We start from the raw sequence: 27,584 nt of genomic DNA, 5'->3' as shown, positions 1-27,584 counted from the left end.
TTACACTTGTGTCTATAAGGTAGTAGTTTTGGAATTGTTAGCTAGATTACTTGTTGGTTATTACTGCATTGTCGGAACTAGAAGCACAAGCATTTCGCTACACTCGCACTAACATCTGCTAACCATGTGTATGTGACAAATAAAATTTGATTTGATTTGATTTGATTTATGTGGGCGTGCGGTTTGCTGATGTCAACTTTGTGAACAAAGTGCCCCATGGTGGCGGTGGGGTTATGGTATGGGCGGGCATAAGTTAAAGGTGACCAACAGATGCATATCTTTATTTCCAGTCATCTGAAATGCATAGATTATATAATTTATTTCAATTGACTGATTTCCTTATATGAACTGTGACTAGGAAAAAACATTGAAATTGTTGCGTGTTGCGTTTATATATTTGTTCAGTGTATATCCAAAGTATTTATTTCTTTCAGCTAAGAATGCTAGCCGCACATGGCAGGATTTAATTTCCCGTAATTTCCCGTTTAGAGTTCTTAACTACGGTGCCAACATTGTCTGGCACTACATGCTGTTGAAGTGGCTTAGTGAATAGCTATTGAGTCTAATTACATGGAACAACTTCTGCGAAAGGAGTTTATGGAACACAAATCCAATGTGTAAACAGAATAAAATGTATTATATTTTCCAGAACAAGTTGGAGTCAGAGAGAAGAACAGGTCCACTTGAGTGGGTTGAGTCACTGATGTGATCTTCCTGTCTGGGTTGGCGCCCCCCCCTTGGGTTGTGCCGTGGCGGAGATCTTTGTGGGCTATACTCGCCCTTGTCTCAGGATGGTAAGTTGGTGGTTGAAGAATGTAACTATGCTCTCTCTAATTCTCTCTTTCTTTCTCTCTCTCGGAGGACCTGAGCCCTAGGACCATGCCTCAGGACTACCTGCCACGATGACTCCTTGCTGTCCCCAGTCCACCTGGCTGTGCTGCTGCTCCAGTTTCAACTGTTCTGCCTGCGACTTTGGAATCCTGACCTGTTCACCAGATGTGCTACCTGTCCCAGACCTGCTGTTTTCAACTCTCTAGAGACAGCAGGAGTGGAAGAGATACTTTTAATGATTGACTATGAAAAGCCAACTGACATTTACTCCTGAGGTGCTGACTTGCTGCACCCTTGACAACTACTGTGATTATTATTATTTGACCATACTGGTCATTTATGAACATTTGAACATCTTGGCCATGTTCTGTTATAATCTCCACCCGGCACAGCCAGAAGAGGACTGACCACCTCTCATAGCCTGGTTCCTCTCTAGGTTTTTTGCTAGGTTTTGGCCTTTCTAGGGAGTTTTTCCTAGCCAACGTGCTTCAACACCTGCATTGCTTGCTGTTTGGGGTTTTAGGCTGGGTTTCTGTACAGCACTTTGAGATATCAGCTGATGTACGAAGAGCTATATAAATGCATTTGATTTGATTTGATTATTTCCAGATTTCGTTATTGACAAATGGATTCGAAAAGTACAGTAAAGGTCAAATGCACATAAAATCAACAGTGTAATCTTTGAACTCAATCTTGTTTCAGGTGAACGGCTTTTGCTCTAATCTTTGTTCTTAGAATTTCCCTAAAATCTCCAAACTGTTCCCATTCATGCACATGCTTCTTAAATTATTTATTTGAAAAAGCTTTCAATTTGGCCCTGTTTATATAGGCAAATTCCCCATCGTGTAAAGGGTTAAAGTAACCCGTGGTAAAATGTGAGACATCATAAAATATGTTCCCATTTATCTCATTAAGACTAACCTGGATTAAAAAAGTTAAATGTACACTGTATATACCCTGCCAAAACCAAACTTGAAGTAACAGTGACAGCTGGTACCTGTAGAAGGGAGGTGGATGTCCCTGGGCCTCACAGCTGAACACCACCTCTCTGATGGTCTCAGTGGGGTGGACGGGAAACACCACACTGCCTGGTTGTTTGGTGAACACAGGCCTCAGCAGGACGTTGTTTCCTGCCAGGAGGAGAAACAGCAACATTATCTAGAAGGAGGGATGGTCTGAATGGGGGGGAGAATAAAGCTGTGATGTAGCCCACCAGCCTGAAAAAGTACCTGTTATTATGATTTTTGACCTAAATTATCATCATTTGGCTATTTGTCTGCTGTCCTATTTCACAGACACCGGTTACAGAATAGTAAGTGGAATGGCCCATCAATTAAAACATGCACTTGAAAAAATAATACCCCCCCCCCACACCTGTTAGAGTTCCATATCAATCTTAGCATGAAAACTCAGAAATTAATTTGAATTTAGTAGGGTCCTGAGCAAAAGAGAAAAGCTGCTGACAAAACTGTGCCACCACGTACAATAGTCGGTGTGGCACTCATTTCTAAACTACACTGCATGGAGGGCATCATGTTTGTCCACTACGGTATGTCACTAATCCCATATAAATGATCTCTCTCATGGATGATGCACATTAAACAAAGTGTTGAAACAAATGCCACAACAACTTTGGGAGTAAGATGGTATTTTTTGAACCCAAAAGCTTTTGCTTGCAAAATTAGGTAGATGTGGAAGAAAATGTTTTTGGAAACAAAAAGAAAACAATAATGTGAAGGAACAAGTTTGGCATCTGCCATGTTTTATGAAATTCTGCACCTCGAGAGAAATACTGAAATAACTGAAATGGAGCTATAGCCCACATCAACACAATTAACAGCTCATAAAAATGATTTCCTTACAGAAGATTGAGGCAAAGAGAGTGTGCTGAATAAAGGACAGCAGATTAACAGTTTTTGTACTTGGTATATCAGGGCTGTATTGTACCTTAAAACGCGAAGTCTACGAATATAAATAGCCTACAGTCCCCGGTTATCTCTTAAAAACCATGAGTGGGTTTGACAGTGCAATTAACATGAGTTGAAAAAATATATATTTTGATGTAGGAATAACATGACATTCTTTCCATAGTTACATAAATATATTTCAATGCCATCTCTTACATAAATGTATTAATGCATAATGCTCTGTTAACACTGACACAACAAAGAAAATGGGGCGTCTACCGTGTTCTACTATGACATTTATTTTTTAGCTCATTAGTAAAGCACTATTGAGTGAATGTAACTGCTGCAAAGATCTACAGGATCTGAACAGCAAAGGAATGACCTGTGGGACTATGGCAGACAACACTTCTTTGAAATAAACATGTCTCTTTCCACTTGGAAGGAGAATACATTTGCCTTTCTGAGGATACATTTGCATTTTCTCAGAACAGCAGAAAGGTAAGAACACTAGGTAATTTGTGGGGAAGAGATACTGTATTCCAGTCTCAGGGTGTTCAGGTTTATTCCCGGACTCAGAATAACTCTCAGAGAGAGAATGCTGTTTGACGGGGATCTTGTGTGCACCGATTGTTCTTCTCCTCAAGGATAAACACGTTTGAGAAAGTTACACAAAATGGAAGACAGCCTAATTATAGTCTTTGTTAGATAAGCCTTGTTCCCTGAAGCAGAGCTGAAGTTGATTGATTACCAGAGGACACTTCTTACAGAGAGCTCCATACAAGCACAAACACATACTGTACACAAACACGTAACCATGTAAGCCCCCGGTGAACATAATCATGAAATGAATCGACATTTGCTACAGAGGGAGTGAGTGAACGTGTTGATAAATGACTTGGTTAATCGATGCACACATGTTGCCTCAAGAGCACAGAGATGAAAAAAACACAGAGAATACACACTCAGAGTACAGTAGCTGTAAAACGTAAAAGATGCACTCTGCTTCACCATTAGAATGAAGCATCTAGACACTCATGTGTGATATGTTATCAATTAACACAAGTCCTCCAATTGGGGAGAGGATGATAGGAATATAATACAAATATTAAAATAATAAAAAGGGAGCAACGCTATCTGCTATCTGATAGAATTTTAATTCAATCAATCAATCAATCAATCAATCAATCTATCAAATGTATTTATAAAGCCCTTTTTACATCAGCTGTTGTCACTATACAGAAACCCAGCCTAAAACCCCAAACAGCAAGCAATACAGATGTAGAAGCACGGTGGCTAGGAAAAACTCCCTAGAAAGGCAGGAACCTTGGAAGAAACCTAGAGAGGAACCAGACTCTGAGGTGTGGCCAGTCCTCTTCTGGCTGTGCCGGGTGGAGATTATAACAGTACATGGCCAAGATGTTCAAACGTTCATAGATGGCCAACAGGGGCAAATAATAATAGTGCTTGTAGAGGGTGCAAAGCTATCTACAAATGTCTATCTATCCCTTGAAATGTTTTTTATCTTTTTTTATTTTTATAAACTAGATATTTATGTAGGCATCATTGCATGCATAAGTTTATTCATAGTGAAGAAAAAAAACTCATGCAGGCACCAACAACCCCACTGAACCATCTATAAAAAAGCAAGTATCAGCCTCTTATAACCTTGATACTTACCCTGTTCTCTTAATCAATCCCAAAGTGGTTTCAGAGTGCAAAGTTAACTCAATTTCTATTCATTTAAATGGGAAATTAATCAGCGTAACTAATATGAGTCTTAACAGGTATGCCCAAGCTGAACCGAGCTGATCTTTGGCAACGCCATGGCAACCGTTCTGAAGAATAACTGTGGGATAATGAGATGGGATGGGATTGAGTTCCCGGGGCTGTGCCTGGGGGGTTAGTCCAAAGTGATGCAAACTCTGTGAAACTTCCCCGTTGCCCAACGGGAATTTATGTAGTAACTCAGTAGGGAGGTAGGAATAATTTCAATCTTGCTTTCTGGTAACAAAGAAAAGTAAAAAGTGCTGTGTTCCAGCATTGTTTGACATGGATAACGTTTTTTGGGGGGATTTTGAGAAATAAGAATACTATTTAGGGGCTAAAACCAGTCATTCTTTAAAAGGAAGTTACACTGCATTTCTAAAGGTAGACAGGCTCAGAATACTTACGGGAAGTTTACTGCACAATGCCCCTAGACAGAGACAGAGGTCATTACGAAACTTTATTTTTTTTAAAGCTAGCATCCCTCATATCTCTCACCTGCTGCAAGATGATGATATGTGGCAGGGCTGAGGGCCAGAGACTACACAAGACCGGCATCAGCACAGGGGGAGAGCAAAAGGGTGCTTTGGAGGGCTGAAATATAAACTAATCTCAAATTCAATACGGGCTGACAGCAAATGAATTCAGTGAGCTTACCTCAGCATGAATAAACAGCCACATGGGAAGTCGACTGTGGGGGAGGTATTGGTAGTTTGTGAGGTCCCCAATCCATTCGCTTCAGCTTTGGGTTTTATGCATCAAATAAAAAAGCCAATCTTGCTTTTTAAAGCATCTCTTCCCTCTGTCCCGACAGATAAGATTCACCCTAAATGTCTCTCATTGAGGGGTTCCAAATGTTATTCTGAGGATGTAGGAAGGTTGGGGTGGGATGTAGGAATTAGAGGTTCAGGGCAGTCTACCTGTACTGGAGACATTTGGGGCCAATTTCCTGAGGCCTTCACACAAACAACCAAATAATAAAACTTAATTATGATATTAACTTTGGCTAACAAGTGGAAGGAATAGAAGATGTCATGTGGGGGGATAACAGATACTGTATCATGTGGATGGAATGACAGATATCATGTGGATGGAATGACAGATATCATGTGTTTTCATGCTTGTCACGTGTGATTGCATTTTCACATTGATATCCAAATCACTCACGCACACCATACAGAATTGAATAATATAAAAGGAAATAGGGCCCATATACAGTATGTAATAGGAAGTCAATTATATTCTGGGAATATGCTATCAATACTTAATACTATGTTCTTTGGGGGAAAGAAAACATTGATCAAATCCATCTCTGCACAAGGAATGACAATTTAAAGCGTTGTTGATTTGCTCCATTAAATGTCTATATAAAGTCAAAAACAAATCGCTGCTGAGAATGCCATTTGTCATCTAATTACTGTAATAACCCTACCTTTTCATCTCCTACGTTGCTAAGAGGGTTATTTGTCATCTATGAGTTGCCGTGGTCTATACTAATAGTAACATTTATCATTGTTTATTACTGTATATGTCAAAACATACTCCAAGAATGCATGATTATACTATTTGGGGATTTAATTTTGGGGTTTGACAGCAGAGTATATAGTTTTATGGATTCCTTGCCTTTTGCTTGATAAATGGTCTAAGAAAAAACTGAAATAAATTGTTGCTTTATAGGAAATAAAAGTTGGATGAGGACCGATGGAAAAGTGTTGTACAACGTCCTCATCAGCTTTGGACTAAACAAAAGGGATGTGTCCAATAGGGAGAATGATTTTATATTGCATTTCCTACTGAACACGACCCAGGACTACACACCACGTGGCCATGGTCAAATCTCATTGTGTGTATAACAGACCTGCATTTAAATAGTAAAAAATACTTTGTGTATGATTGAGCCTGTCTGGAGTGCCAGATGGGTGAAGTTTACACTTATGGTACTATTCCATTGGTTCCATGGCTCCAGGCAAGCACGCTCAATGAAAGAAGACAAATACCATTGTAATCAAGAGTGGTGTGCAATCCTAGAGCACCATGCTATAATGACAGTGAACAATGACAAACTTAACAACTCTTAACATTCATATGGGTGAGTAGTTAAGGTGCCATTGTGAGTATTGTTGTGACTATTTGAGTATTCTGGGTATTGTTGTGACTATTTGAGTATTGTGAGTATTGTTGTAATTATTAGAGCGGCCTTAAAAGCACAATATTTAGAAATTGCTTCGCCATTACCTGATTGCTAAAGTTCTCTCATGTTCACCTAATTTCAGTTTATGTGACAAAACAAGCAATGTATAGTGTAGAGAATCAATGTACAATCTAAATAGCTGTGAAATATATTTAACCTTTATTTAGGCAGGAAAGTCTCATTGAGACCAATGTCTCTTGTGCAACGAAGCCCTGCTTCACAAAACAGTAAACAATATAAAGCACATTTTTTATTTTACTAGGCAAGTCAGTTAAGAACAAATTCTTATTTTCAATGACGGCCTAGGGAAAGTGGGTTAACTAACTGCCTGTTCAGGGGCAGAACGACAGTGTTGCACCTTGTCAGCTCGGGGGTTTGAACTTGCAACCTTCCGGTTACTAGTCCAACGCTCTAACCACTAGGCTACCCTGCCGCCCCGAAGTAGTGACATAACTACTTCAAAGACAGGAGTACGAAAAACACAAAAATCCCCAAACACAATTATAAAAAACACGCACATTCCTCAGAGAAGAGGTCATTTACCAATACTCTGAACTGCGGGAAAGGCACTTGGGGTCCAATTGTAGGGTTTTCTGAAATGTGTGTTTTAAAAGACAACTTATATCGATCCAAATGCCTAGGCATTTATGAGAAGGGACACGCTCAATTTGGGCAGAATTCAATGTATTTAAATCTGTGGAGTTAATATTGTGGGCGCTACATTGCAGTACCTGGCTCACTCTCTCACACTGTGTTCCTGTGCTCAATAGGGCATATGACCTTGAATATTAAAATGCTTATCAAGTCTCTCTTGGAATACTAAAACCTTGCACTTACCCACCTTACTCACTCATTCTGTGCTCCTCTGAAACACAGAGGACAGTTGAAATAGACCTCTCTGAATATTAAAGCTATGCTAGCTTTATTTCCCACCATATAGTCTACTTTACAAGCTATAATATTATATCTTATTATCCTGATTCTGTGTTCCTTGAATATCATCTTGATGATCATATTCAACCCCCTAATCATTTCTAAAATGCCCTTCTAGCCAATCAGATTAATTAATTCTGTGGTATAATTCATGGTAATTACAGGTCACGTGCACACAAACAATCAAGTCAGATCAGTTAACTAATTCACGCTTAGATATTTTGCATTTGCATTTTAGTCATTTAGCAGACGCTCTTATCCAGAGCGACTTACAGGAGCAATTAGGGTTAAGTGCCTTGCTCAAGGGCACCTCAACAGATTGTCCACCTTGTCATCCTAACACTCCGAATCGCTAGGCTACCTGCCACCTATAAATCAAATGTGAAACTTTCATAAATCAGAACCTTGCGCACTGCCACTAACAGCTCAAATCTACACTTATTTCTATAAATGTTTGATAAATGAGGGCCTACCTATATGTTTACATCCTAAACCAGGGCATATGTGATACAGTCTAATAGTGAAATGACTAATCCCAAGGTGAGTCACTGTCTCATTAGGTAACCACTGAAGTGCACTGGATATTGTGATGAGTCGCACTAATTGCCGTGTAAGAACATGTGTGCAAGGCTGTTAAGCTCTTTAAAGCTATATTCCGGGATTTCAAAAACAAAATAATGTCAAACACAATTGAACAGCTTTCCAAATCCCTGACTATAGCTTTACCAGCATATTCTAATTGCTCTAAATTCCAGCTGTGAAGGTGAGGGTAGGGGATGGGGGAGGCTGACAGTCTTATTTTCTCTTGAAATGACCAAAGATGTTGGATAATCATCCAGCAATTTAATCTATATTCATCTGGCAGTCAGTATCAAATACTGACATCTACAGGGCTATAGCGTTTGACCCTGCCATTTTGTAAGTGAGAGAAATTAAGCCGCTTCATAGCCTCGTTAAAACAAGATCAATAGCAGGACTCTTGTACTACCAGCGTAGCCTCAATTAGGGTACCAATCGAGCTGTACTTTAAATGAATGACTGTGCACTCAAGCGCTAGATGAGACTTTCTTTTAGACTCACAACCTCGCTTTTAAATGTTTTTTTTTCTCTCCAACCAGGATTAACATAAAGAATAAAGAATGCTATCCATTATCCACATCTTAAGGACTTTAAATGTGTCTTCAGGTCAGAACGGTGAATGGAGGATGATGTCTGGGCACTGCCTGAAAACTTTGCATTGCCTGTCCTATAACACACTAATGCTATATGTTCCCAATGTCAATGCTCCATGCCTTAACATTTATTTTCCCTTGATGATTACGAATAAAAAAGGATGACAACTTCCAAGCAACATCATTGGCAAGGCTAAATAATCATTTCTTAAGGCGCTTACCTGCAAGGAACTCCGCAAATGATAGCAGCATCATCAGTTTCCATAGCAACTCCATTTTAACTGTCTCAGGTTAATATAGGCTCACATCCAACCACAGGTGTGCAGAATCCTGGCTTTGTCCTTTCCGGCACCTTTTCTGGCCTTTGGTCGGCACGAAAAGAACAGAGGGGAGGAAAACAAGAGGGAGAATGAAAGAGAGAGAGAGAGAGAGGACATTAGACATTCAGAATCAGTGGCCACTGGCTAGTCACAGTGTTTTATATCACGGGGACAGTAATTGTCCACGTTCCCCAGGCAACCACTCCCAAGACAGAAAAGACAAGAGGAAGATGAAAATCTATTCCATCTGGAAAGTCATAAACCGGTTTTCAAAACTTGTTAAGCATTGACGCTCGACATTGTCCAGGGCTTGAAATGGTTTAATAGACCCCTGTCTGTGTTTGTGTGCTTCCCATGTGTGCTTCCCAAAATAAATGGCTATTTTGGAAGTACACTTCCCTCTGGATGTCTTGGACAATGAAGCTAAAATGTTGAATTTTTCTTCATGCTCCAGCATTTTGAATTTGAGACCAAAAATGTCAAATGATTTAATAGTATAGAATGTCACCTTTTACCTGAGTGTATTTTCATACATACTGTATCTGTTTTACTATTTAGAAATGAAAGCACTTCATGTTCCTAGTCCCGCCATTTGGGGGAGTCATAATTATTCACTTATACAGTGCAGGTTATTAAAGTAGTCAAAAGTTTAGTATTTTGTCCCATAATCGTTGCACCCAATGTCTACGTCAAGCTTGTGACAAAAAATGTGGATGCATTTACAGCTTGTTTTGGTTGGGTTCCCGATTATGTTTTGCCCAATAGGAAATTAATGGTGAATGTACTGTGCAATTCTTTGGTCACTTTTATTGTCAAATAAAATACCATTTGATTCGTCACATGCAATGAATACAACAGGTGTAGACTTTAGCGTGAAACACTTACAGAGGTAATAATAATAACACAAGAGGAATAAGATACAAAACAATGAAGCTTTATATAGGGAGTATCAGCACCAGATCAATGTTCAGGGGTACAAGGTATTTGAGGTAGATATGTACATGAAGGCAGGTTAAAGTGACTAGGCACAAGGATAGATGATAATGTGTGTGCGGTTGTGTGGCATCAGAATGAGTGTGTGTGTTACGTGTGTGTGCTTATGTTGTGTGTGTGTGTGTGTGTGTGTGTGTGTGTGTGTGTGTGTGTGTGTGTGTGTGTGTGTGTGTGTGTGTGTGTGTGTGTGTGTGTGTGTGTCAGAGTCAGTCCAACATAGGATCAATGCAGATAGTCCGGGTAACCATTTGATTAACAATTTATCAATCTTATGGCTTGGGGGTAGAAGCTGTCTTGGAGCTGATGCTCTGGCACCGTTTTCCGGATGGTAGCATAGTGAACAGTCTATGGCTTGGGTGGCTGAAGTCTTTGGCAATATTTCGGGCCATCCTCTGACAACGCCTGATATAGAGGTCCTGGATGGCAGGGAGCTCAGCCCCATTAAGTAAGAATGAATGGAAAATATTTCTGATGTGGATGATACAGTGATTATGGATAAGCATGAATTAATCGTGAATGATGATGAGTGAGAAAGTTACAGAATAACAAAGATCATACCCCTGTAAAATGCTAACCTCTGTTATTGTTAATGGTGAGAGAGGTTAGCATGTTTAATTGTAGCCTCTGTAAATTTCTCACTCATCATTATTCATGATTCATTCATGATTTTTCTTAATCATGGCATTATCAAGATTAATTTCGAAATGTTCAGAAATGTATCTACTCACTTGGAAAGAAAATGACTAAAGTCATCGTTCACCATTCAGTTCATATTGGGAAAAACAACCCAAAACACAACCAAAATAAACTGCAAATGCATCCAACGAGTTTGTAGAGTAACAAGCTTGGTGTAGTCATTGGGTGCTAGGAATATGGGACCAAGTACTAAACCTTTGACTACTTTAATGCACTATAAGTGAATTTGTCCATATTATGAATACTTCAAATGGGGGGATATAATCAAATCAAATCAAATCAAATTTTATTTGTCACATACACATGGTTAGCAGATGTTAATGCGAGTGTAGTGAAATGCTTGTGCTTCTAGTTCCGACCATGCAGTAATAACCAACAAGTAATCTAACTAACAATTCCAAAACTACTGTCTTATACACAGTGTAAGGGGATAAAGAATATGTACAAAAAGATATATGAATGAGTGATGGTACAGAGCAGCATAGGCAAGATACAGTAGATGGTATCGAGTACAGTATATACATATGAGATGAGTATGTAAACAAAGTGGCATAGTTAAAGTGGCTAGTGATACATGTATTACATAAGGATGCAGTAGATGATATAGAGTACAGTATATACGTATGCATATGAGATGAATAATGTAGGGTATGTAACATTATATAAGGTAGCATTGTTTAAAGTGGCTAGTGATATATTTTACATCATTTCCCATCAATTCCCATTATTAAAGTGGCTGGAGTTGAGTCAGTGTCAGTGTCAGTGTGTTGGCAGCAGCCACTCAATGTTAGTGGTGGCTATTTAACAGTCTGATGGCCTTGAGATAGAAGCTGTTTTTCAGTCTCTCGGTCCCAACTTTGATGCACCTGTACTGACCTCGCCTTCTGGATGATAGCGGGGTGAACAGGCAGTGGCTCGGGTGGTTGTTGTCTTTGATGATCTTTATGTCCTTCCTGTAACATCGGGTGGTGTAGGTGTCCTGGAGGGCAGGTAGTTTGCCCCCGGTGATGCGTTGTGCAGACCTCACTACCCTCTGGAGAGCCTTACGGTTGTGGGCGGAGCAGTTGCCGTACCAGGCGGTGATACAGCCCGCCAGGATGCTCTCGATTGTGCATCTGTAGAAGTTTGTGAGTGCTTTTGGTGACAAGCTGAATTTCTTCAGCCTCCTGAGGTTGAAGAGGTGCTGCTGCGCCTTCTTCACGATGCTGTCTGTGTGAGTGGACCAATTCAGTTTGTCTGTGATGTGTATGCCGAGGAACTTAAAACTTGCTACCCTCTCCACTACTGTTCCATCGATGTGGATAGGGGGGTGTTCCCTCTGCTGTTTCCTGAAGTCCACAATCATCTCCTTAGTTTTGTTGACGTTGAGTGTGAGGTTATTTTCCTGACACCACACTCCGAGGACCCTCACCTCCTCCCCGTAGGCCGTCTCGTCGTTGTTGGTAATCAAGCCTACCACTGTTGTGTCGTCCGCAAACTTGATGATTGTGTTGGAGGCGTGCGTGGCCACGCAGTCGCGGGTGAACAGGGAGTACAGGAGAGGGCTCAGAACGCACCCTTGTGGGGCCCGAGTGTTGAGGATCAGCGGGGTGGAGATGTTGTTGCCTACCCTCACCACCTGGGGGTGCTTTCATTTCTAAACAGTAAAACAGATATGCATGCAAACACCCTCAAAGAAAGGTGACATTCTGTACTGTTTATGAAACATTTGGTCTGAAATCCAAAATGTTGGAGTAACTTAAAATGTTTGCTTCACTGTCCAAATACATAGGGAGGGGAGTGTATTTGATGTGTATTTTGTACCATAACATGTTGTAGTTTCATTCACACACAGTCATTTATCTATCTTAGCAAAATGCGAACAAATTGCTTGTGCCAAAATAATTATAATTCATGTTTACAGTAGATGTAGGCCAATGTTCTTTGTATAATCAGGATACTCTTCAAATGAAACATGACAAATATAATAAACCACCATCCTAGCATTTTGAGTTCTGAGCTGGAAGGATTATGCATTTCTGACATAAAGAGCTGACTATCCATGGTGAGAACCATTCTCATTCACTGGCAATTGAATTTCATGTCCTTCTCCTCAAATTAAGTCACAAATAAAGTTGCAATATAATAATATGAAACAGTTTACAACTAACTGATGGTGGTATATGTTTCTATTCATCTATGGATATTGATAATATATCTAAGGTAAGAACGGGCTGATTGTAGCATTGAGGTAATTGCAATGGCACAATGTGATCATTTCTAATTTAGTCGATCAATTTGATTAAAGGTCCAATGCAGTCATTTTTGCCTCAATATCAAATAATTTCTGGGTAACAGTGAAGTACGTTAATGTGATTTTTTCCAATTAAAATGGTCAGAAAGAAACAAAATAGCTTCTTAACAAAGAGCAATTTCTAAAACAAGAATGTAGCTGGGGCTGTCTGGGAGTGGTCTGATTGGGAAAGGAAAACTGTTATTGGCAAAGAGGTTTGGAACTCTCTTTCTTATTGGTCAATTAACTCAATTTACCACCTGGTAATGTCACCAGGCATGCCAAAACTCCATCTCACCAGATGGTCTTTTCAAACAGCTCTTACACTAAAAGGGCATCATCATTTTCACAATTTCACAGTATTATTTCAACTTCATATTGTGGAAATACATATAAATCACAAGAAAATCACATTTTTGACTGAAGTTGGCATTAAATGTTGTGTGTATGATTTGGCTGATTGGCAGTTGAAGCGAGAAATGAATCAAATGGAAAGGGGGAAGCGTATTTATTCTGTCTATTAAGTTGGAATCTTATATGGATATTCAGCGATTTTACAAATTTAGATATTTGTTTCCTTCCCTTGAAATCAGTGAGGAGTGACTGCAATAATTTGTGAAACTAGATGCATGCCAATAACGCTAAAAGTATGTTTGGACTAAAACTCCATGTAAGTCAATCTCCCTTTCTTAGAATGTTATATGTTTGGGTATGCCATTTTAAAACATGCTAAACAGGGGAGTGTAAGCACTTGGCACCCATAGCTGTGAACAAGGAGTGACTACGTACAGGAAGTGGTCTGAAAAATGCTAATATTAGCATTTGTTTGCAATGGCCATAGACTGTTTTTAAGGTGACAAAACAAATATCTAAATATTTAAAATCACTGAATTATTGCTTTATTTTAATTTTATTTTTTTTCTCTCTGCATTGTTGGGAAGGGCCCGACACCTTTTGTTTACAAAGCATGTATTTTATTTGAGGCCACAACCTGGAGTCTGTGGTTCAGTTCAACTATAGCCCTGACACATGTTTTTGTAAGAAATGTTGACAAGCTGAATGCACCGAGCTGTCTGTTTAAACTACTAGCACACAGCTTGGACACCCATGCATACCCCACAAGACATGCCACCAGAGGTCTCTTCACAATCTCCAAGTGAAGAATAGACTATGGGAGGGGCACAGTACTACATATATCCATGCCTACATGGAACTCTATTCCACATCAGGTAACTGATGCAAGCAGTAGAATCAGATTTTAAAAAACAGATAAAAATATACCTTATGGAACAGCAGGGACTGTGAAGAGACACACACAGGTACAGACACACACATACGCACAGAAACGCTAGCACACGCACTCTATACACACGTGCATTGTAATATTGCTGCATGGCGGTATTATACATTTTGTATTGTAGCTTTGTAGTGGTGTAATAACGTTATAGATGTACTATTTTAGCTTTTGTTTTACAGAAATGCATAACTATGGATACAAAAGTAATTCTCGTGTTTCAAAAGTTGGGACATCACAGCGCAGTACAGCAGAGCACAGTGCAGTACAATAAAGCAGAGCAGAGTAGGGTAGAGTTCAGTACAGTGGAGTAGAGTACAGTAGAGTACAGTCGAGTAGAGTTCAGTGCAGTAAAGAAGACTTTAGTTCAGTATAGTAGAGTACACTACAATATAATATACTTTACTGTACTGTACTGTACAATACTCTACTTTTCTTTATTGTACTGTACTAGTGTATTGTAATATACTGTATTCTACTGTGCTCTATTCACTGTACTATGATATCCAAACTTGTGATAGGTTCAGATTTGGACATCTGGTGTCGGTCGGTTACGTGGAAGTTGAAAAGTAGTTGAAATTTGGTCAGTCCACCCTGGCCTTGAAGTTAACGTCCACAGATGGACCAGGAAAAAGAGGAGGCTCTTGGGAAGGTGTTAGTAAGAGCTGGGAGAGGTGACATTAATTGAGAGAGAGAGAGAAAGAGAGGGAGGGGATGTCCAGACACTTAATACTCTTGGCTTGACCATCAGACTACACAAAGACAAAGAAAACAGACATGCTGAACATAGCAGTATGCCAGTGAAAGGGAGACCAGTAGCAGGTGACCCAACTGTGGTTTGTGGCTATTTTAATTTCCCATTGTAGCCAATTCACTTGCAGTAAGTTTTTTTGGTAATTCCGTTACCAATTGTTACCGGGTTTTAAGCACTTAATAATTAATAAACAAATTGGACATCAGTAAAATCACTATAAGCAATTGGCACATCTACCATTACGTGTTACTTCAGTGAACTAATTATCCTCTCTTCTCATGAGGAAGAGAAATTAGAAAATATATCTTGTTTAGGGAATTACAATATACAAGGCAATATTTCTTAGACTTACAGAAGGTTAAAAAATATATTTAAAAAAATAAGTGTTAGTTGGCATGGTTGAAACATTTACATTGTGTTCTGATTTATTTCTGATACCTTTTTGTTTCCAGAAATGAAAGCCTTTACATTATTTTTAAGACGGAAAATGGTTGAAAAATGTATCTATGCTTTCATTCGCTAAAAATATAGACTCCTAATTTAATATGCTCCTATGAACTTCCCATAGTGGTGTGGGTCCATATAGAACCCATGGGTCATGGGTCCATATAGAATGTTCCATGCAACCGTCTCTTCAGCCTGCTCAAAAGCCAAGCACCCTGTTTCATTGCTACAATACTTGCAGCTATATTTTATGTTGTTTTTGACCATGTGGGGTGCCAATTGTGTAAGTCACACAAATATGGACCAGTCCATTGTATTTAACAGCTCCCTAGCTTTCTCTGAATATAAGGTTTTCCTATTATTTTTTCCCATGGCCCTATATTGACATTTATCCGGACATACAGTAGCCATATAGGTGCAAAATCCTTGCAAAGTGGTAAGCTTGAGAGGTTACTCATGAGGCATTAATTTAAATGACCATCGACAAAATGGTCAACAGGAAGTATTCTAGATTGTGCCTTTAATGAGGAAAAGAAAACACATATCATTGGCTATTCAACAAGCATTTAGAAATCTTTTTTAGAGAGGGAAAGTAAAAAATAAAATAAAAAGATGGTGCAATGGCTGAGCAGCCAGTAATAGACAGGGGGTTATTTTCACAGTTTCTCTGTTTTCTGCATGGCTCTTATCTTTGTGTGCCTTTAAGGCAACGCAAAGCATACTGATGCATATTTGAATAAATCAACTGTATCTTTGACACATTCCCCAGCACTGCACCCATTCTGCACATGCTAAAACATTGAAGACGACACTTTCCTCCATAAATCTCATTATGGAGATTGGGTTTAGTGTGTCATTCTAGTTCTAATTTATCAGGCAGTCATTACGATGCAAATGTTGTGAGGAACTGTTGGGTTTTAACAATAAAACAAAGTCTTGTGCCCCAGTCACTGGATATTAATACTCATCCTTTGAGGGAATAATTGTGAGAAAACACTCTTGATAAATTAATCAACACAGTGTCTGACACATGCAAGGAATCCTTGAAACTGTCAGGTCTCAATATATAATGACACTACACTCTTCAAAGCCAATATGTTTTCTGTTTGATGGAAGGACGAATCATGTTGTCTATTATGATTGTAAAAGCATAAATGTTCACCAACATCCTTGTAAATTCCGTCATCCACATGAATGTTTGATGTGCGGAAAGGACAAAATTAGCATATTCAGATCGACAAGTACTCTACTGGAGTTGCCAGAAGGTAGGAACTGAAATATCAGTCCAGCGGAGTTGACTCATTCTTAAAAGCTGGAATCAGAAACACCTTTGACAACAATCTCTTGATCTCTATTACTGAGTAAGCCCTTAGACAGGAGACATTAGACAAAGGGTTAGAGCGAGTGATAAAAGTCTGCCTTTTGATCATGGGATATGTTCATCCTCAAATGATGTTGGGAATTGGTGTCTGTAGCACTCCTTGAATATTTTTACAAATTAATAACCCCAGTGGCCTAAAATGGTGGTTCTAAAATTTCCTGATTCATTCTTAAATTTGATTTGGTTGTTTACATTAACACATTGCTGCATAAACTGTAGTTAATGATCAGATGCACCAAAACATTAGGGGGGGTGTTAAGACATGTAATGGTGTTAAAGTGAGAGAGTTAAAGCCCTGGCACTGATCTGATGAACAGAACTATGGTTGCAAGGACTGACCAGCCATACGATTCAATTTATAGTTTTAACCATGTTTTGAGGCTATACAGTGTTAGTTTACAATTACATAATTTACAAACAATGGATAAAGAAGTTTATATTTTAGGTTCTGATGGGATATGAAAGAACTAAGCTCATGAGGCATTTATTAATTATATTCTTCAATAATCAATGGACACAGTACCAGTCAAAAGTTTGGACACACTTTCTCTATTTTTTACTACTTTTTACATTGTAGAAGAATAGTGAAGACATCAAAACTATGAAATAACACATATGGAATCATGTAGTAACCAAAAAGGTGTTAAACTAATCACTAAATTCTTCAAAGTAGCCACCCTTTGCCATGATGACAGCTTTTCACACTCTTGGCATTCTCTCAATCAGCTTCACCTGGAATGCTTTTCCAACAGTCTTGAAGGAAACCCCACATATGCTGAGCACGTGCTGGCTGCTCTTCCTTCACTCTGCTGTCCAACTCATCCCAAATCATCTAAATTGGTTTGATGTCGGGTGGTTGTGGAGGCCAAGTCATCTGATGCAGCACTCCATCACTGTCCTTGGTCAATAGCCCTTACACAGCTTGGAGGTGTGTTTTGGGTCATTGTCCTGTTGAAAAACAAATTATTGTCCCACTAAACGCAAACTAGATGGGATGGCGTATCGCTGTAGAATGCTGTGGTAGCGTGCCTTGAATTCTAAATAAATCACTGACAGTGTCACAAGCAAAGCACCCCCACACCCTCACACCTCCTCTTCCATGCTTCACCATGGGAACCACACATGCGGAGATCAGTTCACCTACTCTGCATCTCAGAAAACAACAGCGGTTGTTTTTCAGACTAAAGGACAGTTGTCCACCAGTCTAATGTCCATTGCTCTTGTTTCTCAGCCCAAGCAGGTCTCTTCTTATTATTGGTGTCCTTTAGTAGTGGTTTCTTTGCAGCAATTCGACTATGAAGGCAAGATTAATGCAGTCTCCTCTGAACAGTCGATGTTGAGATGTGTCTGTTACTTGAACTCTGTGAAGCATTTATTTGGGCTGCAATCTGAGGTGCAGTTAACTCTAATGAACTTATCCTCGGCAGCAGAGGTAACTCTAGGTCTTCTTCTTCTGTGGCGGTCCTTATGAGAGCCAGTTTCCTCATAGCGCTTGATGGTTTTTGCAACTACACTAGAAGAAATTGTCCGGATTGATTGACCTTCATGACTTAAAATAATGATGGACTGTCGCTTCTCTTTGCTTATTTGAGCTGTTCTTGCCATAATATGGACTTGTCTTTTACAAAATAGGGCTATCTTCTGTATACCACCCAAACCTTGTTACAACACAACTGATTGGCTTAAACGCATTAAAAAGGGAAGAAATTCCACAAATTAACTTTTAACAAGGCACACCTGTTAATTGAAATGCATTCCAGGTAACTACTTCATGAAGCTGGTTGAGAGAATGCCAAGTGTGTTCAAAGCTGTCATCAAGGCAAAGGGTGGTTCCATTGAAGAATACATATACATATATTTTCATTTGTTCAACAGTTTTATGGTTACTACATGATTCCATATGTGTTATTTCATAGTTTTGATGTCTTCACTATTATTCTACAATGTAGAAAATAGTAAAAATAAAGAAAAGATGTGTCCCAAACTTTTGACTGGTACAGTATATATATAATTTGGGTGAACTATCCCTTTAAAGACATTTTAAAGTTTGACAAATAAATTCCGTTTAACATTTTATGCTACACTTACAGAATTATACACTCTATATCTATACTTGGCTTGGGGCTAATTGTAGCCTTGCTTTTATATTTCAACTCCCACTCATACCATCTTCGCCATAACTTGTTGATGTCTTTTTAAATTATTGATAGTGCTACCAAAAAAGGTTTTATGAAGAAACCAGGCTAAGCCTTTGGCACTTGTTTTTTTATTCCTCATTGTTCAACAGACAGACCTGTCTATCCATCAGTGAATGTATGTGGCCTTGTGTGCCTTCAGGGGAGTTGAACAGCCTTGTTATGGGGTGATTCCTCACAAAACTAGAAAAAAAAGACCATGTTGTTTTTGGTTTTCATTACATTTTTTCCATAGAAGGATACTTTAGAGGAAGGATTATGGAAATATATTTCACATTTGTAAATTAATAATTTGAGATTACTTTATTGAAGTTGGAACATTTGAAACATTTTGGCCTCCTTGTTTCATCTGTAGGTGCTACAAAGCAAAAATGTGTGTCATATGAAGCTTTAACGCTAACTCTGTAATATGAGTGGTATTGATTTAAATTACAGTTTTCTTACATTAATTTATGAATATAGAAAATATAAGCATTTTAAATTGGCTAATATTTCTGTATATCGTTGAACGTACTATACTCTCCGATATACTTTACAGGCATATCAAAGTTCCAGAGTGGGATGTCTTCTGGTTTTAAACTTAAATCCCATTTTATACAGAGAAATTGGCATAGTTGGCAATGTAACCAATCACAGCCCTCCGATTACTTGTATCATTGCACATCCTGCAAATCACCAGCAGAGGGCAACCATTTTGAATCCATTTTCACATTCACTCTGTTGGTAATGCTTTTGCAAATTGGATCATAACTCTAAAAGTAGCAGGCAGAGATCCCACTCTGGAAGTTTGATATGCCTGTAAAGTATATTATATTTAACAATATATTGAACAAATTGCCAAATCAAAAATCACATATTTTTTTATATTCATAAATTAATGTATGACAAGTTTTATTGAAATCAAAATACTACAAATATTACAGAGCAAGCGGTAAAACCTTCATATTACACAACTATTTGCTTTGTAGTACCTAACGATGAAACATGATGGAGTCTTAAAGGAGGCCTCGGTAAGGTCAAAGTGTCACCAATATTCCAACTTTAATAAATCATTTCTTGATTATGGTTCAAGATACAAATGTCAAATATATGTCACCAATGGTCACCATAGCATCACCCACCTGTAGCACGCGCTCCAGCAGGTATATCTCTCTGGTCACCCCCAAAACCAATTCTTCCTTTGGCCGCCTCTCCTTCCAGTTCTCTGCTGCCAATGACTGGAACGAACTACAAAAATCTCTGAAACTGGAAACACTTATCTCCCTCACTAGCTTTAAGCACCAGCTGTCAGGGCAGCTCACAGATTACTGCACCTGTACATAGCCCACCTATAATTTAGCCCAAACAACTACCTCTTTCCCTACTGTATTTATTTGATTTCATTTATTTATTTTGCTCCTTTGCACCCCATTATTTTTATTTCTACTTTGCACATTCTTCCACTGCAAATCTACCATTCCAGTGTTTTACTTGGTATATTGTATTTACTTTGCCACCATGGCCTTTTTTTGCCTTTACCTCCCTTATCTCACCTCATTTGCTCACATCGTATATAGACTTGTTTATACTGTATTATTGACTGTATGTTTGTTTTACTCCATGTGTAACTCTGTGTCGTTGTATGTGTCGAACTGCTTTGCTTTATCTTGGCCAGGTCGCAATTGTAAATGAGAACTTGTCCTCAACTTGCCTACCTGGTTAAATAAAGGTGAAATAAAAATAAGTAAAAAAACCCATAGAAAATCTTTGGAGGGAGTTGAAAGTCTGTGTTGCCCAGCAACAGCCCCAAAACATCACTGCTCACTGCCCTTCTATGGATGAAATGACGTGAAAATTCAAAAAATCATGGTCTTTTTTGTTCTAGTGTGATGTGGAATCACCCTATGACTAAATCAAATTCAAAATGGTCACTGCTCATGTATATTCTGACCCTTTGAGAAAGTTCCTTTGATAGCTATGGCTGTTAGGATACCATATCTGTACAACATGCAATGGATGCAAAACATTTTAATCGCAGGTTGCAGTGTTTAGTTCCATTGTCGTGATAAGACGCAGTTGCAATAAGCTTATCTGCACAGTTTGTGCAAGTGAAGGATAAATAGCCTGCAAAAAGCCTTCAAAGGGAAATCATACAGCACATCTCATATGTTCTCTTCTCCTGCTACAGGTTCAGTCCTGTGTCATCCCGACATGGAGCATAATCGATCACAGGACACGGTGGCTAATGAAACCGAACATGTAGCCATCTCTGTTTTCTCTAATGATGGTAAATGTCTATCCATTAAATTCCCATACTGTACAGCCCTGGCTGTGTCTCTAGGAAATTGTGACGCATTTTGTGATTAAAACCCTGTGGATATAAAATACCAAATGTTGACAGTTTGGAAGCAGAACAGTAGTGATGTGTGGGTAAAATCACAAGGCCAGACCAGAAAAAAGGCTATTACAACCTATGTGTTGTGATAATGGCTTTGTTTTATCTATAACCTGTTAGTTCATATACTTTGACACTGTGATATATAGGCCTAAGGCCGAGACAATAAGAAGACACAGCGGCAGAATAAATTCAAACGCACATTTGTTTCTTTACAAAACCGGAGAGCAACATCTGTCTGGTGAAGTGCACAAAACATTGCATGTAACAAACAGTTACATGACCTACAGCATGGTCAAGCAAGGTACTGTTTCAAAACAGTTTTGGACTACAAAACAACTATTGATTTAGAACCACGGAGAGTAACCGCAGGTCGCAAAGAAAACAGGAGATACCTCCACTATTCCAGAACCATTTCAACTTCAACATTTCCACATAATTGAATCACCTATGCTTAGTCTAATACAGTGATAACTAAAAGACACTAAAAACGATTTAGTCCAATCAACGTAAGCTAAAAATGATGTCACTGTCCATGGGACTGATTTTTGTGTGTGTATTTGTGTGTGTATTTGTGTGTGTGTGCGTGCGTGTGTGCAAGTAGAAAAAACATGTTGACTCTCCCCACTTGAAGAGAAACAACAATGCCATCCTCCTATTTCATGTTGCCTAAATGGTCTATTACTCTATCGTACAGTACAAGCTTTGAGTTTTTGTTGACCTAGGCTCCCAGGCTAAAATACTTAGACTAACTTCCTTTCATGGGAACTGATGCGCCAGGACAGCTTGTTAACATTAGCATACTACATCTAGCTCATGTAACTTTCATCCTCTCAGACCAGGGGCATAATGTATGAATTTATGGTTGGATCAGAATTGCTGTTATAATCATTGGCCATTATGGAGAATTAAGTAAAACCACAAGTCCAAATCCCTATCTCCATCCATGGCTAAATCACTAAAGGGAGATTTTAGCTAGCTAGCCACCGGAGAACAACAACAAAACGAGATGCAACAATTCAAGTTTTTTTCTGTCAATAATGACGTTTGGCTTGTGATGTGATTGGTCTGAAGCCAAATTCAAACTGGCGTCCCTTGACACTTTCTTTTGGCGCGCCAGGACCATTCAAAGCTGAGCTCACTCAGTTTAGCTCAATGCTGATTGCTCGCTGGCTTCCCTTGCATTCAATGCTACAGGGGGGGGGGGCAACAATGTCATACTCTTGCTGACCAGACAGCATCAGATAGATACGCTACACATACTGAGACAAAGGGGCACTATTTCATTCACTTGGATGCTTTCTCTAGTGAGATACATTCAGCATCTTGAAGGACATTTATGAAACACAGAGAGACGAAAGATAAAATATTTTGTATGTTAATTTTATCATGGTACGTATTTTGGGGAAGCCTGGCTTCCCTTGGCATCCATGAATACACACCACTGAAGCAGAGTAGGACATGCTGTAAATAGGCTTACGGGTTGTTGTTTTTTGACCTGGTGATCTTATAGTTCCATTTTATTATGGGTATGTTTCAATCCAAATTGACAGATTTAGATTGAGGTTTAAGGGATTATTTACATCAAAAAGTTAGGGTCAGATGTTTCATGCCTCAAAAGTGTCTTTAATTCAAGTCCAATTCCTATTCTACAACATATGTTGTACTGTAGATCTCACTAAATTAAGAAGTCTGAAGGCCTCAAACCCAAATTAATGAAAAAGTTTGGCACCATTTAATCAGTTGGAATTAGATGGTGGCAATCCTTCCCATTCGTTTGGTATTTGAGCCTGTAAATTCATCCTATTGCATCGTGGGATCTACAGTTGGATGTACACAGCAGATGTTATGGCTAATTAACTTTATACCACTTTTCAGGAATTAAGAAAATCAGACTTTGGTCTGCAACTACCCCTTTAAATAGCAAAAGATCAAAGACAGAGAAAATTGTCATGTTCCCATGCTCAGACAATGCATGCATCAACCAATGGTTGGGCTACATGTCATTGACTCTGCCGTCGGGCACTAGATTGCTATAAAATATGATGTGGTTAGCTAATACGTAAAATACCAATCCAGGCTTTGCAAGATCTGGCAGCAATGTCTGAGCAGGGGAACACGACCAATGACTGTTGATGGTAGCCATACTCTCAGGCTACAGCGATGGCAGTTGATTTGACCCCTCACCACCCACATTCTCCAATACTATACATTTTTCAAGACAAATGTATTAATAGAACAGTACTCCTGCTCCTTACTGTCGAGGAGTCCAGATGACAATATTCACACTAAAATGCATGAGCACTCCCCCCAAGCTCTGAATCATGAATGAGACATACTCCCACACTCCTCAGTACAGACAAGACCAGGAAAAATAGAATACGACGCTGCATCTTTAATCACTTAGGCCTTGACTTCACTTGATCCACAGACACCATCTCTATTTCATTCCTAGTCTGCAAGGCTCATTTGACTGCTCCAAGTGCCTTCCCGTCATTTAAAATACATTTTCTGATGGGGCTCAAGTTAAGACAAGTGGCAGAGAGGGACAGAATATTTCCACCGATCCTCTGTCCTTTGATTCAACTCTAATGGGAATTCAAGATTAACGAGACTACTGCAAGAAAGAGTTGAGCGCTGGCCGTAGTTACATTATGGCATCATACCAATTACAGTATATATGAATGGACAAAGCCATTGATCACATGACACGCAATAGTGCATTGAAGCCAAATGAACTCAGTTAATTAAGGTGGCGTCTCATGGAGACAAACATGAGCAGTTTGAGCTACTCCAAGAAGTGTTGGAGGCTAGCTCAATGCTGCCGCCTCTCATTGAGTAACTCAAGGTGAAGGGCTGACCGTGGTACTGCAGGCTGCTATTAGCAACTAAATTATCCATAAAACTTCTTCTGTCTGAGATGTAAAAAATAATGGGTGCAAGGACATACATCTGGTGTATTAGAAGCAATTATTGGTACACAGATTGTCTTCTAAAAATGTTTTTATTTACCCAAAGATTGACCACAAAGATTGACATTTTTCCATTCACTATAATGGTGGATCCTCATTCTGCTAACAATGCCTGCAGTACCGCGGTCAAACTTGAACCTCTGTGGCTTCAATGGAAGAGGGCAGTCGTTCTCCCCTGCATCATACAATTAAGACACTATTTCAATGTGTCCTATCAGTTCTTTCTTCCCCACAAATGGTATAACTTGGGGGTTGAAAATGTGCCAAGATATTCCCTTGCCAAAAAAACACCTTAAAAGTGGCACTAGACAAAGAGACTAGTGGTGTTTTGATCGAAGCACAACCCGCAGGCATGACATAATATATACCAGCTTCTCTGTTCTTCCAGACCCCACCAGGGGCGCTCAGAGTGCACTCGTACTGCCTCCCATGTGACATAAGCAAATCATCTAAATATGTCAAAGGGTTCCCCATGCACCATGTCAATCTTGAAGCTACAATATAAGCCATATGGAATTCCCATTTTCCCAGAAGCCCAGTTATAATGGCTAAGCTCAAGCAGAGTAAAAAAAACTTTGCAATTGATACTATGACCACTGCTCAATGTTGAAACCTTATTAGTACATGGGTAACCAAGTAAACCAACTGAACTTGCTACACTATCAAATACATGAAGCTCTACTGATTTAGTACAGTCAATGACCTCTGTCTACATACATAGATCCTACAATTGTGTTGCATTGAGATCAGATACTTTCAGAAGTGTTGACGATTCCCTTTTTGCACAATTTAAGCTTTCTACAATTCGAAAGACAACATACTGGGGTCTCCCGCCACTTGTTTTGGTATACAGGGATGCATTTAGTGAAATGTAACTCTTCTCAAATTGAAGGACAGTGCTTTAGATGCAATGACTGACTATGTCAGAGTAAATTCCAACCAATAACAGAATATTTAAGTGTATTGTAAACACAATCAATGAAACATATGACTTAAGTTTATCATATGCAAATTAACTTGGACAATATGACCACACAATCAAGGTGGTGCAGGTTTGCTCTCAAGAACCCAAGGTGGCATTCTGCACTATCCCAGCCATTAGTACCACTCACAGCAGGCTCCATGTGAACTACAATCCCGATGCCTTGTTTGAACGTTTAGAAACGTGAATAATCCTCGTTTGCGTTACGGTTTTGGACACTTAAGAGGCGGTCTGAACATGTTTGTGCAACAGTTTTGGAAACATAAGGACCTTATATTTCATATCAACGGGACATAATAATAAAAAATAAATAAATTACTACACACCTTTATAAGGTTAGGGTTCCCACACGGCCATATTTCCATGTTACAGCGCCTGTTTACAGAAGACAGACTGAAGACAGAGGTGACCACCTTGGTTAATTAGCGTGCTCAGAACAACTCTGTGTAACAGAGGGGAAAGGATGCCCTACAAGTATTCTAACTGAAAAATATGTTCATCTGCAAATGTGTTAAAACCAGTTAATGTTAAGTGTCTATTTTGTATTTATAAAATTATGTTGATGTGAAAGTAGAGACCTCTTAACAACCCCCGACAAAAGATACCTTTGTGAATAGAGTTAGCTAGAGTCCTTGACTGACGAGCGCTCTGTAGCCTACAATCATTGAAAGGGTGACAGATGTGATTGGAATAATTCCAATCCCCTGTTGCTCACTGCTTGTCTTGGCAAATTAGTTCCACTGCTGGTTTACATGAGGTATAATTGATAGGGTGGAAATGTATAAATTGAAAATTACAATCTTGCTGGTACTTTCGTCTTTGAGATCATATGGGCATAGGCTATAAGAACATGTATTCTAAAATATTAGGCTTATTGGAAATATTCAATTTTTTAGGTTAAATTGAATTTACAGTAGGCTAAACTGTACGTTTGTTATTAAAATAAATAATTTAAGAGAGACAAACATCAACTAAATTAAATGCAGACAATTAATCAGACTGTGAAGTGCAATAAAAAAAAACAGACGATAGTGGACACCTGCAAATGCAGAGTAATAACACACAGAATTCAACTACCAAGAAGCATACAGTGACAACGTACTGTATGCCTACTTTGATCCCATGATTGATATTGGTCATATCAACTAAAACTGTATTCATTCTGCTTAAAAAACATTTAGCAAAAATCATAACTACAGCAACAACACAAATGTTATGGGTTACCTGTCTATAATTCTTGCAATTTTTAACGATGCTTATCCTTTGCCCGATATCCATGTTAAACCACGCATTCCTCTTCTCTCCAGTGTCAGTGATAGACACGTAGTTTTTGAGTTGCTCACTTGGCTCTGAAAGTAGTCAACTGAGAACACATTTCAGTCGGATAGATGTTTTCTTGTTCCAAATAAATACAATAGGTTTACTCAAAACGATATAATCCACTTCAAATCTTAACCATGGCGCGCGCTCAACCGAGGTTGACTGGCACTTGGTGTTGGCTACCACATCCACGGCTGTCAAATTCATTTGAGGCACAGCAGAAGCTTCGCTTTGTGCCACAGCGGGACACCAAACCGACCAGCTAAACAGTAAGGGATTTTCAGGATTTCATACGCAATTTATTAATTATTTAACAACCAACGAGAGGGGACGAGGAGTGCTTAGCCTACTGGTCGCCACAGAGAAGCAACAGAAAGCCACTGTTTTGGCCATGGTAGCCTATGGAGGGGTTTATGTACTCACCCACTGCGGGTTTTTACACGAAATGTTCATTGTGAACCACTCCTCGGGAATGACAAAGTTGATGCTGCTGGCACTGGCAGTGTGAGCTGTACAGAGAATTTTGCTTAAGCACTACAGATACACTCCATATCTGTGGACACATTTTATCTGTTGGTGAACAATTACATAATTTTAGAGGTAATCTGGGATTGGTACCTGCATTTTTTTAAACGTTTAAATTATATGTTTTCTTTAAGAATAGGGTAAAATGGGGGTAATTCACATTTAAAAGCTAAAGTCTAGACATCGTATTCTAATTAAATAAATATAATATTGAAACAAAATGTCATCGCACAAAACACCAGTCTCAACGTCAACAGTGAAGAG

The 27,584-nt window shown here is 39.0% G+C and overlaps 1 protein-coding gene across 4 annotated transcripts in view; it reads right to left on the bottom strand.

Moving 5' to 3' along the window:
* The window catches only part of cntn3a.1 (contactin 3a, tandem duplicate 1), a 104,446-nt gene extending 77,360 nt beyond the window's left edge, over positions 1–27,086 (bottom strand). Inside the window, exons 1-4 of one of the 4 annotated variants that reach the window (XM_035740686.2) lie at positions 26,700–27,086; positions 25,802–25,868; positions 9,020–9,160; positions 1,829–1,961 (exon numbers count right to left, since the gene is read on the bottom strand). In XM_035740686.2, coding sequence (XP_035596579.1) covers positions 1,829–1,961; positions 9,020–9,074 — 188 coding nt within the window. In that variant the 5' untranslated portion in view covers positions 9,075–9,160; positions 25,802–25,868; positions 26,700–27,086. The remainder of the gene's footprint in view (positions 1–1,828; positions 1,962–9,019; positions 9,161–25,801; positions 25,869–26,699) is intronic. The other 3 variants (XM_035740685.2, XM_035740682.2, XM_035740683.2) reach the window with 3 other exon arrangements.
* Positions 27,087–27,584: the final 498 nt, after the last annotated feature.

This window comes from Oncorhynchus keta, chromosome 28 (genome assembly GCF_023373465.1).
Source record: "Oncorhynchus keta strain PuntledgeMale-10-30-2019 chromosome 28, Oket_V2, whole genome shotgun sequence".
NCBI classification, from domain to species: domain Eukaryota; kingdom Metazoa; phylum Chordata; class Actinopteri; order Salmoniformes; family Salmonidae; genus Oncorhynchus; species Oncorhynchus keta.
Note: the sequence above shows the minus strand (reverse complement) of the source record. Positions and strands in the feature narration are given on the sequence as shown.